We start from the raw sequence: 16,358 nt of genomic DNA on the forward strand, positions 1-16,358 counted from the left end.
GCAGAACATATTTTTTTTAGCGTGAATCCAGCGGGTTAGATCTACATAACAAAGTCGGAGATACATTATAACAGGTGAGACAATCCTCTTTTTTGCGTGGGACTATTTTTGATTATAGGGCTTGTTTTATATAGCATGTGAAGTTCTTTAACTCTGAACCGATTTGCACTAGACTCCCATAGAGTATTTTACGGTGTTTCGAGGTGATAATAAAATAAATTACTCATTTTTTTTCCACCAGAATGTCTTTGGGAATGAGATTGCGCACCAGAATAGAAGGAAAACAAACTAAATATAAGGCACTAAGGCTCATTAAATGGCTGCAGAAGAAACACCTGCTAAAAAAGAAGCTTAGATGTCCTGTTTGTCACCATAAGATGAAAATGATTTCCGTGGTGAAGAAAGACCAATATATGTGGTATGTATAATGCATGATAATGTAGTGCATGTAGTAAATATAACAAAATATTTCGGTTATCAATGCAAGAGGGAGCATTAACCTCTTTTCATTATTATTTTCTTCATACTTAATGTTGTGATTATCTTTTCAATTAATGCTCTTGTTTAAGGGTCCATTTCTTTACTTAACTCATTGATATGTTCTCAGGTGCTGCAAAAGAGCAAGTCATAGGAAAGTTTCCAGAACAATTAGAACTAGCTCCCTCTTTGAGAAATCAAAAACATCTCTTTTCAGTTGGATGAAGTTCATTTACAGGTATATGTAGATGTAGACATTAATAGCAATGCACCTTTCATAATTGAACACCAATACGAGACTTGTGAAATAAAATTAGGGCCTCAGTAAGTAATAATTGCCTCAATTTCTATCACAGATTTTCACAAGGGCTCAGGCTCAGACAAATAGATATGATCGATGATGAAGTGGCTGGCAGCTCCAGAACACTAAGTAGCATGGCAAGACACATTCGACATGTTTGTATACGTGCAATTAAAAGACACAGAATAAACAATGGACACCGTCTTGGTGGTGACAGAGAATTTGTGGTTATAGATGAAAGCTGTCTCCGTCATCAGCAAAAGGTTGGTAAACTCTCAGACAGGTTTGTTAGAATCAATGCAGATCTGAATGTGTCCTCTAAACATGGAAACCTTTACCATAAGTAAAAAAAATTAGTAGAAGCAACCATCTTTTTGAATGTTTCTTTGTAGATATTTAATTTTATTCTTTTTAATTTTAATTCTGTTTAATTTTATTCTTTTTGTTTTCAGTATGCACGTGGACGCTTTGGAAATGCATGGAAAAGGAAGAAATGGGTATTTGGAATGATGGGAATTAAAGACAAAAGGCGAAGGCTCGTGTTAAAACTTGTTGAAAAACGATCAAGGCGCCACCTTGTTCCTCTGATCAGACAGCATGTTAAGTTGGGTAGTGCCATTATCAGTGATGAGTGGAGAGCCTACAAGAATGTTTTGACAAACATAGGGTACAGACATTACACTGTAAATCACAGCAGGTGGTTTGTAGATCCTCAATCTGGCAGTCATACACAGCATATGGAAAGGGTTTGGATGACCATCAAAGGACATGTCCGTAGACTAAGAGGAAATCGCACTGAGAAGTTGCTGGAGGAACACCTGATGGTTCTTGAGTGGTCATCTTGGCTTGGTTCGCGACACCCTGATGGACCACTGGGACGCTTATTTAAGGACATACAAAAAATATTTCCAGTTTGAACCAGTCTGGCATGAACTTTTTTTGGAGTGGGTGACTGTTTGGTGTTTTAAAAAACACATTTAATGTTACATGTGTTACTCTTACAATACATTGCCATTTTTGACAGTAGTTAAATGTTATTTCAAGCACTGATTGTAATTTAGGTCTAAGTGTTATAAATGGTGACATTATACATTTAAGACTCACTTTTGGCAATTAAATGTTTATTAGTGATTAATAAATGGTGTTATGCTTTACACTTTACAATAAGGCTCCCATTTGGCATTTATAAATGTTTATTAGTCCTTAATAAATGTTGACATGTTTTAAACTTTACGACAAAGCTATCGTTTGTCATTTATAATGTTTAGTAGTCATTAATAAATGGTGTTATGCTTTACACTTTACAATAAGGCTCCCATTTGGCATTTATAAATGTTTATTAGTCCTTAATTAATGTTGACATGTTTTAAACTTTACGACAAAGCTATCGTTTGTCATTTATAATGTTTAGTAGTCATTAATAAATGGTGTCATGCTTTACACTTTACAATAAGGCTCCCATTTGGCATTTATAAATATTTATTATTCATTAATAAATGGTTTTATGCTTTACACTTTACAATAAGGCTCCCATCTGGTATTTATAAATATTTATTATTCATTAATAAATGGTTTTATGCTTTACACTTTACAACAAAGCTCCGATTGATAGTTGTGGATATTTATAATGCATTTCTGAAGTACAATTTTATATGATAAAAAATATGTTTACAAATGCTGATTGTGCTTACAGGATAGGAACTTAGTCTGAAATGTTTAATATAGCAACTCTAGATGAAATATATAGGTGAACACATTTGGCTCACTATTTGGCAAGAAACCGGTCAGTTTTTTTCCTCTTTCTCACCCTTAACTAATGCATAATAAACCATTAATAATGGTTTATAAAGCATTTACAGATTAATTAATAATATAGCTATAAACTATTTATTAGCATCTATAAGGGGAGCCTTATTGTAAAGTGGTACCCAATAAGGTGTGTGTGCCAATTGTAAACAGCATTCCGATTGCAATAAAGAAAAGACACCAATTTTTAGGTGATCGATGGCTCTGTGTAATACCAGTGACGCACTGCTTCTATAAACTGGGAGTTAGGATGGGTAAAACATATGATTTTCTAACACCTAGTTCAGGGGTCAGCAACCTTTAACACCCAAAGAGCCATTTGGACCCGGTTTCCACGCAAAAGAAAACACTGGGAGCCGCAAATACTTTTTGAAATCCAAAACGAAGATAACACTGTATATATTGTTTTTTACCTTTATTCTTTGTGTGAACAACTAAAGTGTGTTGCTTATGAAATCCATGAAGTGCTACAGAGAAAATTACATTTTATTTATGTAATTAACACATTTTGAACTCTTAAAGAAATATAACAAAAGGAAAGACACCCAGCTGAACTAAAATGATCCATGTAGCAAACAAAAACTGTTGTGAGCCACCAACCTTATATCACCTTTGGGCTTTTGGAGCCTTGACCTGACTTTTAAAAAATAATTGGAAAACAAGCACTATGCTGCTAAAAGATGAAAAATAGATATTTGCAAAATTCTGCCTAAATATGTATTTTACCTGGTTAATGTGTGCGGCGGGGCGTGGTCTGCAGCGCAGCTGCAGGGAAGGCGGACGCACCTGAGCGGGACCCGCAATCACGCCTCGCGCCTTAACGTCTGTGCGATCTATGCTGTTGTGTTGTCGGGCTGTGAGCTGAAAAGCTACAGCCGGCTGTATGTGTACAGCCATGTGTGAAAAGTGGTCGATAAAGAAATGATGAAAAGCATGTTCGTGCAAACATCGTCGGGTCTGCCGTGGTATGTTTACAATAGGACTTCTGCTCCTGAACCTCTGCGCACAGCGTCTGCAAATCGGGGCTGTACAAAGTCACTTTCATCTTTACGCAGGACTGTAAGCTGTCATCTGTGAGGCGTGAGCGGTGTTTGTTTTTAACATAGTTCACGGTGGAGAACAGCTGCTGACATAATGTCGATCCGAAGATCCATAATTGGCCTACCTGGGGTTGAAAGTCTTGATAAATGCATGGCGTTTTGGCTTCCGCGAGTGTGACGCTTATTTTGAGTGATGAAAAAATAATAGAATATAATTTTATTTTTATATTTCAATATTACAATAATCTTACAATTTAGAACTACAAGTTAAAAAAGAACTAACATAAATAAAATACACTTCAGCTAAATACTTCTAATTTATTTTCCCAAACCACGCGGAGCCGCACTATAAGGACTAAAGAGCCGCATGCGGCTCCGGAGCCGCAAGTTGCCGACCCCTGACCTAGTTGTTGTGGCACAATAAAAGATTAAAGCACTTTTAAAACAATATGATATGTTGGGGGGTTTATTTTGGACAATGTATGAAGTGGCCCGAAAATGTTTAATATATACTTATCAGTTAACATAAAACTAGTTACATTTTTTTTTTTACTAATTTTCAAAGTATGTGTTTACAGCTATCACTCCAAAAATAATGATACAAAAGCTTTTCTACTTTTTTATTTCAATCTTTTGTGTGGTGTGAGGTGACAGGGCTTCCATTGGTCAGTTTCAACACTAGGAAACTATAGTTAGCAAGGTGGCTAACATACTATATTGTTTTCCACCTTTTTAGCAACTAAACAGCTAGCCAGTTACAGTTGCATTCATGACAGGGCCATAAACACAACAGCTAAATTCCTCCCTCTCCTGCTGTCATTCTCAGGCTTTGTGGGAAGGCATTAGGATAACACGGGGCTACTGGGAATCTGCCGAAAAAGCAGAGAATCACTTGGCAGCAAAGCATTGAGGTTCGTTTAAACCTCCATTACTATCCTCAGCCCCAACAAGACATGAGACAAACAGAGGCCTGAGTGGAATTTCAAATGTTGAGGTGAGCTGTGAAATTGGATAAAGCTGCTTAACAACTTGGACAGCTTACACCTCCCTCACAACAAACTAGTTTACAAGGCATAAAGTCTCTACTCCACCATCCACTCTCTGCCATCTCTGACTGGATTTCCAACTTTTCTATTCTTAGAAAAATTGGCATGTAACAGAATATAGGTTTGAGATGTAGGCAATCCAAGGATTTAAGCTGCTGAAAGTAGTAGAACTGCCCATTTTCATGTCAAATCTTTCTTTCCTTTTAATTGAGAGAGTGGATAGTTTAATCATTTGGGTAAACTGGCTTGAGCTTTCAGTAAAACGGTCTTTCTTGTAATTGTATGTGATTTTGAGCAATAGTTCTCCATTGGTTGCTTTTTCAGGCATTAACCAGCCTTGTATTTACACAGAACAGATAACTTAAGAAAGAATCCGTTTCAAATTGGCACTTTGTTGCTAAAGGTCTGTCACAAAAGCACATAAAAGTAAAACAGTAAGGGTCTACAGCTCTAAAACACAGTGGAATCTCTTTCATGGTTTGATGCTACATTTCAGCCTGTGGTGTGTGGCTCTTGCCAATATTGATGGAATTACAAATCCAAAAAAGAATCATTAGATTTTGGACCACCGTCTCTTAATCTCTGGCTTTCTTCCAGAATGCCTCACTCGTGCTGTCTACCTCACCTCTAATCATTCGCGGTAGAAGCTGCCCTTCCCTGAGTCTGGTTCTGCCAGAGGTTACTTCCTGTTAAAAGGGAGTTTTTTCTTCCCACTGTTGCCAAGTGTTTGCTCATGGGGGTCATGTAATTGTCGGGGTTTCCTCTGTATTATTGTAGGGTCTTTACCTTACAACATACATGTAAAGTGCCTTGAGGCAATTTTTCTTGTGATTTGGAGAGATATTATATACAATTTTCAACTTCTAGAGTGACTTTATCGTTGGAGATCCTCAATTTTAAGCTCAGAGACAGATGTGCTTGCTTGTTTCTGTACCTCTGGCCCCTAAGCATCTAAACTGTGTCCTTTGGATATTTATGAGATATTTATTGTCAGGGTATCAGGATGGCTGGAGCCTATCCCAGCTGTCATGGACCAGTCAAAGAAAGGTCTAATCATTCTAATGAATTCTATGTTTGAAAAACAAATAATTTAGCATAACTGTTTGTTTCATAAAGGAAGGGCTTTGAAGCTCCTTTTATTTGGCGGGAGATCTGTTTGGGCAGCATGAGCGCGTGGGACTGAAGGTGAAAGTGTGTGTCACGTGCCAGAAGCGTGACAGTTTGCAACCCTGCTGTACCAGCAAGTTAGAAATCTGTCACAGATGCAGAAAAAAATAGACTTGATAAAGAAAAATAGGATATGGAGATCTGGCAATTTCCAGAAAGATTTGCCTTTCACTGTATTTTTTTTTCTCACAAGCATGAATGTTTGCCTGTGACTTTGAAAAAGCTGGCGACACAACGTCCTAGTCTCACAGCCTATACAGATCAACATCATCCTTTGTCACAGAGTTTATCGTCATCCTCTTTGTTTAAACTGATTGCAGATGACTACAAAGGGGAATAAAACGAAAACTCTTATCCTCTTTCCATTCTTTCAGCCACTGCAGCTCCAATTTGTTGCAAATGCTAAAGCTTCAACGTATTTCTCATTTTCCTTTATTTTTGTGTGCCCAGTAAAAGACATGACAGCCTGTATTACTGATCCTAAACAACCTGGTGCAGCTCAGTGTAGGCCTTAAATGGTAAATGGCCTGTATTTATATAGCGTTTTACTAGTCCCTAAGGACCCCAAAGCGCTTTACATATCCAGTCATCCACCCATTCACACACACATTCACACACTGGTGATGGCAAGCTACATTGTAGCCACAGCCACCCTGTCACCTTAAATGTCTGAACTTTATGGAGTTGGACCAGCTCTATCCAGCACATGTCCCATATAATTGGTGGTAGGGAAAAAAAGACAAATTGTCAGATAAATAGATCCTCTGCTGGATCAGAACAATAAACTACACTGCAAACCCAGTTTTTCCATCAGCCTAGTTGGTGTACATATGTGAATGTGTGTCATGCCCATAAGTGCAGATTGCCTCCAGAATTACACAGGCAGTCTAGGCCATTTGGCAAGCAGGACTGTAGTCCCTACCACCAGGAGGAACACACAGCAGAGCCAGAGGAGGGGAGAAAAAAATAAAAGGCGGCAAAATGCCAGCGGACACTGAGAAATAATAACTCTCCCCTATCACCCACACACAGAGTTCGTACAAATACAGCCACCTGCTCGCTGGTTCTCAGAGTCCTACAACCACTGTAGAGCCAAACTGACACAGATCAGTATTTTTTGGAGGAAAAGCATATGTCTGCTAGTCACAGTTAGATTTAGTCAGTGTCAGAGGTTTGTGTTCAGTCCAAACAGAGCCCACTTACCTGTGACAAATAAACATCACCGCCTCGTAAACATTAGCTCTGCTGTTGCCAGTTATCTTATTAACACAGATTTTTTGGGAAACTGAGTATAAATATAGAGTCTGAAAACCTGGAGTTTCGCTCAAAAGTGACCAAAGCAACTATTAAGCTGGAAAAGACGCCACAGTTATAAATTCATGACTGGGGCACAATGACATTTGCTTCACCACTGTGTGAGCACATATTGTTCAGGTTTGACAGCCCTGTCTCTTTGGCGAAACAGAAGCACAACCCAAACAACTGTCATTCACTTCTGAGGATGGATGTCAGTTGTCTAAGTGGAAATATTGTATTTGATCGAAGTTTTTTTTCCCCAGACATCGATGTTCACATATTCTATTTTTTATTTTATTTTATTTTTTTTCAGAGAACTCGTTCAGCAGTATCTGTGCACAGCAACTACTGAATATTTAGGTTAAGGAAAAATCACGTTAATGTGCGCACAGCTGCTACATGACATTGAATTTTAATAATCATAGGTAGTTACAGACAGAATGTAAACCAAATGGGCCTTTAAAATAACATTTGCACCTTTAAGGTGTGTCCACACATGAAAGAATTCACAGCGCCGTGGCCACCAGAGGCTCGAAAGTACAAGGCATTCAGCAACGACGTGAAATAACAGCTGGTAGCGCAAAGTGACCGAGTCCCGAGTTATCATCATTCTCAACCACCGAAACAACTGCAGTGGGGGGAATAATTATTTGATCCCCTGCTGAATTTGAAAGTTTGCTCACTTACAAAGAAATTGTGTTTTATTTTGGAGAGAGACAGAATATCAACCAGAAAAATCCAGAAAAAAACACATTAAATAAAAGTTATACATTGATTTGCATGTCATTGAGTGAAACATGTGTTGCCCAAGCAAAACATGGCTTAAGACTTGGTGGAGAAACCCTTACTGGCAAACACAGGAGTAAGATGTTTCATGTAGTTGGTCACCAGGTTCGCACACATCTCAGGAGGGATTTTAGCCCACTCCACGGACAGAAACTCTAAATCCTTTAGGTTTCCTGGCTACTGCTGAACAACTCAAAGCTTCATCCACAGATTTTCTATGGGACTGAGGTCTGGAGACTGGCTCGGCCACTCCATGACCTTAATGGGCTCCTTTGTTGCCTTGGAAGTGTGTTTCAGGTCATTATCATGCTGGTAGCACCTTCAGTGTTCTGGCTGTCTCTCTCCATTAAAGTGAAACTACCATAAAAATTTGAGTTCATTTCTTTCTTTCTCATTTCCAAGTGAGCAAACTTACAAATTCACCAGGCGATTGAATATTTCCCTCACTGTACCAGTGGGAACACACGATACAGTTGATTGACAAATTACAGCACATTTACCTAGGCAACCGGAGCTCAGACGGTTCACTGATGACCAACCATCAGCGACAAAGCTAATCGTTAAACATATGGATGCCCCGTAAGCTGCAAAATCTGGCAAACAGCTTTAAATATTGAAATGGTAAATGGTAAATGGCCTGCATTTGTATAGCGATAGTTTTGAAGCAAAACTAGACATTTCTAGGTCCAGATTCCTTCCTTAGTATTATCCAATAAAACCACTATTTGTCATTTCAGTTCAGTTTTATTTATATAGCACCAAATCATAACACCAGTCCCCTCAAGATACTTGTTTACTTAGTGTCGACACCCGAGGTCATTCTCATGACATGTACAGGATGCATTTCTGCCTCAGAGCTAAGCAGGCAGGTGGCTAGCTCGCTAATGTTTGGTCCCATATAACTTTAAGAGCCTCAATTACCCTGTTATATATGTTTGTTCCTATAAACCATCTTAAAAAGTCTACTTAAAGAGCTCATTGGTAAGAAAATATGAGAAGGAAGGTGATAGAAATCGAGTCTTGGAAGGACTATAAAGCTACTATTAAGGTTCTGTGAGCTTCACATATCCAGAGTAATAGACCTCAGATTGGAACAACAGTGACCATCCACAGAAGTAGCTAATCTTCCAAATTCCCTCCAAGACCACAGTAGGGATGTAAACCATGACGGTACAAAATAAAGCATCAGAAAACATCCAAGCCACTTTAGGCCCTCCAGGGCAAAAATGGCTTCCACAGGAGAGCGGTATAGTAAAATGTATTTAGGTTTCTCTGAAATTTGTTTTGGAAATTATGAATCCTTTGCTAATTCAAAGTGGTCTCTTCAGTGGTTTATAGTTACTTCCAATGTAAGTACTCGAGCAGCTTGTTATTCATGTCTGAGTTAGCTGCCGCATGAGTTAGGAAATTCACTGATTCATTCAAAAACACTGGTGACTGGAGATTTGCACTGTCCAGCAGAGCAGCAGTTGCCACAAGTACAGGTTGTTTAACAATGCAAAACAGCATTTTTCAAGTTTAATGCATTTAGCAAAGCGAGAACACTTGTTGCAAGTCGTCAAAATGTCACAAAGTCTTCAGATCTTACTTCTGAGCACACCGTTTCATCCTGGATTAGAAGTGGGGCCAGGATGTTGATTAGAAAGTGCAGAACTGTCCATTACAGAAAGTAATTCTCCAAGTATACCAAGGCAGAAGAGGACAAAACACAAACGCAGAAATTGTTCACGAGGCCTTAACGGGGGCCTTAAGGTTGTGTAAAGCGCTTTGGGGTCCTTAGGGACTAGAAAAGCGCTATACAAATACAGGCCATTTACCATTTAACCATCAAAATGTAATAATGCATTTTTTAAAGCTGTCAGCAAGTGCTGACTGTTACCGCACATGGCATGTTAGTGCTTCACAGTCCACCTGGCTGGAGACAAGAAACATCAACAAGAACAAGACAGCAAAAACTTTACGGTTTCAAGCCTACCTTGAAATTGCATGCCGTCCCCACCCAAGAGAGATATTTCAATTAAAGCAGTGACAGGTTTTTGATAGTTTTGTGTGAGATGTTTTTTTTCTTTTTTCCAATTTCCTCGTGTTTGCAGAGTGTGATTGACAGCAAACAGAGCGCAGAATGAATACCGTAGTGCTGATACAAAAACGCTCAACTGAGGGATGCTGAAATGAGGTTAAAAATAGAAATGCTGACTAAATAAAATAAAAAGCACTTTCTTAACAGCTGAAATCTCGCTCTGCTGAAACTGCCGTCGGACTGCAGGTGGGAAAAAAAGTGGACATCGTTCATGGAGAAAAAGTCGTGATGTGTGATGGGGCGAATCAGAAGGGTTGAATGCAGTGATTTAGTTTGGTATCTTATTTAATGCATCGATTCTTCTGCGCGAGGAGCAGCTTTAACCTCCTAAGACCCGAACTCTTCCACGGCATGCATTTTTAATTTCTCTTTGATATTTGGCCACATTGGGGCTCGATGAATGTAAAAAAGAATTACCAGGGTTTTTTTACCTTATTTTTGTTTTTAAGGAAAATGAGAGCTACATATGAGGATATTCGTTTAAAATTTTAATAGAACAGTAGCAGAATAATGTCCTCGTAAGTGGATATCAGGCCCTTGTAGAGCAAAATTGAGTATTTTGGTTTAAATATCCCCAAAATGTGGTGTTCACATATGTGGACCTCCAGGTCCTAGGAGATTAAAGAGTAAATAAGTAAATGCGTGAAAACATATTTACTACATGTCCTACAAGGAAAATGCTGAAGGAAGACTCTGAAACAGCCCGACATCTCCACACATCTATTTCATAGCAGCAGTTTCTCCATAAGAGAGTAGGTCAACACTGACGTCAAAGTCATGAAGGTTTCTTAATGCAATCAGGAACACCTGTCTTTACTTACCATTTCATACTAAAATAGCTGCTGTGAAATGGGTCTATTGCAAAGGAGAATGTCGACACTACATTATAGAGTTGTGTGCGTTTTTGTGTGTGCGTTTTTGTGTGCGAGTTGGAGAGAGGCAGGCAGGGAGAAAACGCTGTGTGAGTGATTGTGAGCCTAATGGGCAGGAGCTGAGATTCACTGCTCATTTTGGGAGGCATGTGGTAGGAGGACAGAGAGAGTGGGTGGAGAAAGTGGAGGATGAGAGCGAGGAATTCTAATTTTCTCAGGGGTGCATGAGGAATATTTTTCTGCTGATATGTTTACAGAAATACAGGCCGGTGGAATATTTGCTGCTGTTTAAGCAGCATTGATCTTGCTCTCCAAATGTAGAATGTGTCACAATACAGTATGTTGAAAAAGCAGCTTAGACTCCTTTTTTTGACCCTCACACATATATCCAATAAATGTTTGGGGTTTTTTCTCTTCCGAGCTGGAAGTTGACATTGAAGAAGGGCACAAAGTTCTCCCTCTTTGTCCTTCTAAACTAACTTTGGCTTGAGAATTAGTGCATCAGTGTTGTCTTGATGTTTGGGTCACACATCATGTCTCACCATATTATAAATGACTCAACGAAGTGGAGAACGTTGGCAACACTCATTCTGACAGTCTGCTATAGCAGCTGCCACGAAAACGGAGAGAGGACAGGAGAAGAGGGCATGTTACTCAAGCCTGGTTCAGAACATGTAAGGCATCTTCTCCTAAAACTACAGCGCTATGCAAAATCTTGAGCCACCCCTTACTTCTTTATATTTTGCTTTCAATGAGCCAGAAGACCTTGTCATTTTTAATTTGATACTGACCAATCGTTTTTCTTTGGAGAATGGCTACTTTTTCACTTTCCTTCAGCAGCCTGTTGCAAAAACACACTATTTATTCCAATTTGTTTTCTTGAATCGATGAAGTAGATGACAATAACACGGTTTAACAGGCATAAAATAACGTTTTTGCACTGACAAGGTGATTCGCAACAAGCTTGTCACGGTTTGCCGGGGCAAGCCGTGTGGAGTTGGAGAAAGGACCCAAAAGGCGGCAGCTCTGGTGCAGGTGAGTATTTATTTACAGGAGTGGGTACAAACAGCAATGGTGGGTGAACATGAAACCGGAAACCTAAACTGCGTAAAACTAGCAAAACAAACCAGAAACGAAGATGCAGGGAGGTCCGGGAAATACATACGGGGAGAGGAGGGGAAACAACACAGATGAACCAGCAACTACCATGACAGAAGACACAACTTAAATACACTCAGAGAACACAGGGAGATTACACACAGGTGGGGAACACAGCTGGGAGTGATTAACGTGACGAGACTAGGGAGGCAAACTGAAAACACTCACATAAGACGCAGACCTTCACAATAAAACAGGAAACACATACACGCAATGACATAACACACCAACTTAACACAGACTGGGGGACACAGAACATAGGAACATGAACCATGAAACAGAAGAGTACAAACACCCAAGGTAACCAAATCCACAGAATACTAATAAACTAAACATAAACACGGAGTCGCAGACTCCAGACCATGACAAAGCTATTAGCCCAAAATTTGGCATAAATCAGCATGATGTGCAGTGTGTCCTTAAAAATGAGGAAACTGGAGAAGTTGAGGACAAAATAAGAAGTGGCAGGCCTAAAAAAAAGTGTCTGTAACATATGAACAGCATCTGAAACTCATGTCTTTCAGAAAAAGGAAAAAATCCAGCAAAGACCTGACACAGGACCTGAGAGATGCATCTGGCCCTTCAGTTGATCCATCTACTGTTGACCGATGCCTCATTAAAAATGGTCCCAGTGGAAGGGTGGCTCAAGAAGCATTTATTAAGGAAGGTAAAAAGCCAGATTACACAACAATTGGGTTGAAAATCAGTAGCAACAGGTCTAAAGGAGTGATGACTCCACATTATTTTTTTGGTTCAAATTGTTGTCAGTATGTATGGAGGATGTTAGGAGAGACAAAACAATGAATGTCTGTAACCCCCGACATGGCTTGGCGCTGCACTTCTCAAAATTTGTGGAATGCAGAAAAGTATCAGCAGATTTTGATCCATCTTGAAAGCATCTGCTTCATTTTTCAACATGACAATGAACTCAAACAAACAATAAAAGTATACCTGCATAGAAAAACAACCATACATAATGAAACACTATCAGTCATGGATTGGCCTCCCCAGAGCCCAGACCTCAACATTAATGAATGTGGGCATCTTGACAGAAAATGGAATAAAAGTATCCAAAGAATCCAAAGAGCTCAGGTTGTGTTAAAGATTAAAGCTGGTCCTTCATACTCTGTTTTTGCCTCATATACTAGATTTCCATTTCTCATTCAACATGTTCCTCTGCCCCTATTTCTAATTTTCCAAGCGAGACATAGAGTTTGTACAAAATTTTAAAAAACAAAATAGACTCACTTTAATTGTCTGTAGCATGTTGCAGCATTTAAAGAAGACAATTTCACAAATTGAAATGGGCTTTTTCATTAAGCTCCAGCACTTGGAGCTACATATTTTTGCCATATTTTGGCAAAAAATGTGACAGTTTGGAGCACACTATGCAAACAGACGGACAGCAGAACACTAATTAAGCTACACATTCAAATTGTTGGCACTGTTGTGTTGGGACTGAGAGAATTCATCTTCTGAAACACTGAAAAGCTGTTCAAACATAAAAGGAGAAATTTGGCCTGTGTGTTTTAAACTTCCTGTTAATAAATGACATCTCGACAGCTGTTAAAAACTACTTCATGGAACAACTGGACTGATGTCAGGTGATTAGCAGGATTCTCTGTGTTCACCTGAAGGCCCATTTGGACAGCTGCTAGAGATAAAAACTAGAAATACGTACAATGAATGAGTCCTGAAAACTACTCTTGCAAAGAAAGGCGCTCATTTGAAGTCTGGCAGCTGAGAGATGATTAAGTCAAAGAGGTTATGGTAAAATCTGACTGTGTGAAAAGTGTGAGAGCCCTAACAAGAAGGTCCAGGAAAGATTTAATAGGGAGCATGCTTTTTGGACGTAATAGCTTTTTATGTTTCTCTCTCATGAAGACATGAGTTTCTGCACCTCATTAAAAAGGCACTTCCAATAACCGTATGTGCCAGATCTCATCGTTCCAGTTCCCGGCTCAGTTGTCAGTCAAAGCAGCTGCAAGTGGAGCTTTCAGTTAGCTGATGCATATGGATCCCTTCATGCTTCTTCCCAATTGAACTTGCGCTGAACTAAGCGTCATTTGTGATGTCAGACCTCACTGTATGCAAGCCCTCCTCACAATTTTCCACAGAAGCGCTACCATCTGTGCAGAGACACTGCAGAGGGCAACAATGTGCACACTATTATTTCAGCTATTAGGTGTTCGCCAAAGCTTCAAAGCTTTTGCATTTATCGGTGTAAACAGTAGACGGCAGTTGGCCTTGTTGAAGTGCTGCATTATTTCAGGTACCACATCTTATCAAGGACAAATTTCCCAGTGCTAGACATACTGTTTAACCGAAGGTCTCAAAGTTGCAAGGACACGCATATAGTGTACCATTTAAAAACTTTAAAACTGCATATCCCTGTAATCTTGTTTCACAGCAGCATTTGTGCAGAAAAGCACTTTTTTCCCAGTTGCTGACTTGGAGAACATCTGTGATGGCACCTAGTAAAACATAAAAACAAAAGCACACAATGTAAGTTTAATTGACTGTACAGCCAGGAGTATTCCCAGTTTGATGTCTCTGCATCTGCTGTAAGCAGCAGAGAGGCTGTCTGTTCACAGGGGGTGTCTGCATTATCTTTCTACAACATCATACACATCAAGCTGGGATCCAAGCTGAGGGATCTGTGATTTCTGGGTGCATGTTTCACACTCTGAAATTGATAGAAACCTAATCTCAAAGGGAAGAAAATGCTGAATCAGTCTGAAATAGCTCTCAGATAAAAAGATATATGCTTTGCATGCTTTTCAACGGCGTTTTCAGTTCAGGACAATTTTCATATGAATATGAGCTGCAGATATAATATCCCTTACTGTACGTCTCCTCTGTATCAGCTCCTAATTTTGCTGTCAAGCCTGTGTGTGCTCTGACTAATGTCAAAAAGGGAGTGCCTGGGTCATGACTGCACTTTTTGTGGCAGCACGACAGTACCATGACAGCCTGGCAAGAGCAGCCTCATCCAAGCAAGCGCTGAATGAAGAAGCAACAGGGTGACAGGTTGACCTTCACATGTGGAATAGACAGCACTTGTCTAGTGAGGTCGTTATGTTGTACTTTAAGAACATAAGGATTTTTTCATAGGGCACAGGAACACTCATGCCCTACAGGCCTGTCAAATGAGGGACCGAATTATGGAAGAAGCAAATGTGGAAGTGAGAGAGACAACAAGAGACAACAGGGGAGAGAGGAGAGGAGACTGTCTGCATAAGTTTGAACTTGATGTGTTGGCTCACAGGGCTCACACACATCGTTAGCATCACAGCCCATCTGTACCCTTACATAAGGTGTTTCCCTCTAGTGGGACTGTGAATTCAGAGGGAAATGCTCCAATCTGCACCATTCGGTTAAGCTAAGTTAACCATAAAAAAATGGCTGGGACCATCTGAGAGTTATCACGCCTCCTTCCTTCCCACTCTTCTGCTTGTCTACCTGCTGTGTGCATGATAGACATGCACACAGCAGGTCTACCGAGTTTTGGATATCTTATGTTGAAGGATTTTTTGATGATGATGATGGATTTTTTTTCTCCTCCAAAACTAAGAATTTGCACACAGTTCTTCCAAGACAACCACACAATTATATCCATGTTTCCAGGATGTGGTTAGCTGGGGGTTACCCTCATCTGGTCAGCATGGCCCTGCCCAGGTTTGGGATGAAAATTTCAAAATATCATGATTCTGATATTAGCGCTGCATCTTCAGTCTACAGGACAAACAACAGTCAAATCACAAAACTGACTTTCACTTACAGGGCTTTTGATCCTGTGACAACAGAGATGACAGAGGTAGGAAACATTCCAAGACTTTGCAGTCTTTTCATTAAGACATTACTGTTTCAGTGTAAAAATTAAAAACCAAATAACAAAGAAATCACTCAGTGTAGGAAGATTCAGAAAAGAAAAGGAAAATCATTAATACATCAATTCTAACCATCAACTTCTTGCCCCAGTGTTGGCATCCAAATTCTCAGTTGGTAAACATGACAGCGGTGCCTCCTTCCCTGTACGGAGATTTGAAGACGTGACTAAAGGATGTTTTGCCTTATTTCGCCAATAGCTCAAGATCCTTTATATCCTGTATCATGTAAAATACATAATCAGATGTTAGGGGTAAAGAACAGCTGGAATAACAGATGAACCAATTTCAAATCCAGTGACTGAGTTGAGTGAGTTCAGAGATTACACTGGTACTTTTGATCCCATAGCAGAAATGCTGAACTCTTATGAGCATTTCAAAGTCCTAGATCATTGTGTCCAGAAGAGTCGAGATTTAGGTCAGAAGGTGGCTTTTCTTCTTT

The 16,358-nt window shown here is 39.6% G+C and overlaps 1 protein-coding gene across 1 annotated transcript; it reads left to right on the forward strand.

Moving 5' to 3' along the window:
* LOC146656027 (uncharacterized) lies at positions 1 to 1,890 on the forward strand. Its single transcript, XM_085427649.1, has 5 exons — positions 1 to 74; positions 242 to 418; positions 608 to 715; positions 834 to 1,041; positions 1,231 to 1,890. The coding sequence occupies exons 2-5, from the start codon at positions 243 to 245 to the stop codon at positions 1,693 to 1,695; spliced, it is 957 nt and encodes a 318-aa protein (XP_085283775.1). The 5' UTR covers positions 1 to 74; position 242; the 3' UTR covers positions 1,696 to 1,890.
* The last annotated feature ends 14,468 nt before the right edge of the window (positions 1,891 to 16,358 follow it).

Source organism: Rhamphochromis longiceps, linkage group LG13, assembly GCF_057381845.1.
Source record: "Rhamphochromis longiceps isolate RC_006_pf linkage group LG13, R_longiceps_female_GT1.1, whole genome shotgun sequence".
NCBI classification, from domain to species: Eukaryota; Metazoa; Chordata; class Actinopteri; order Cichliformes; family Cichlidae; genus Rhamphochromis; species Rhamphochromis longiceps.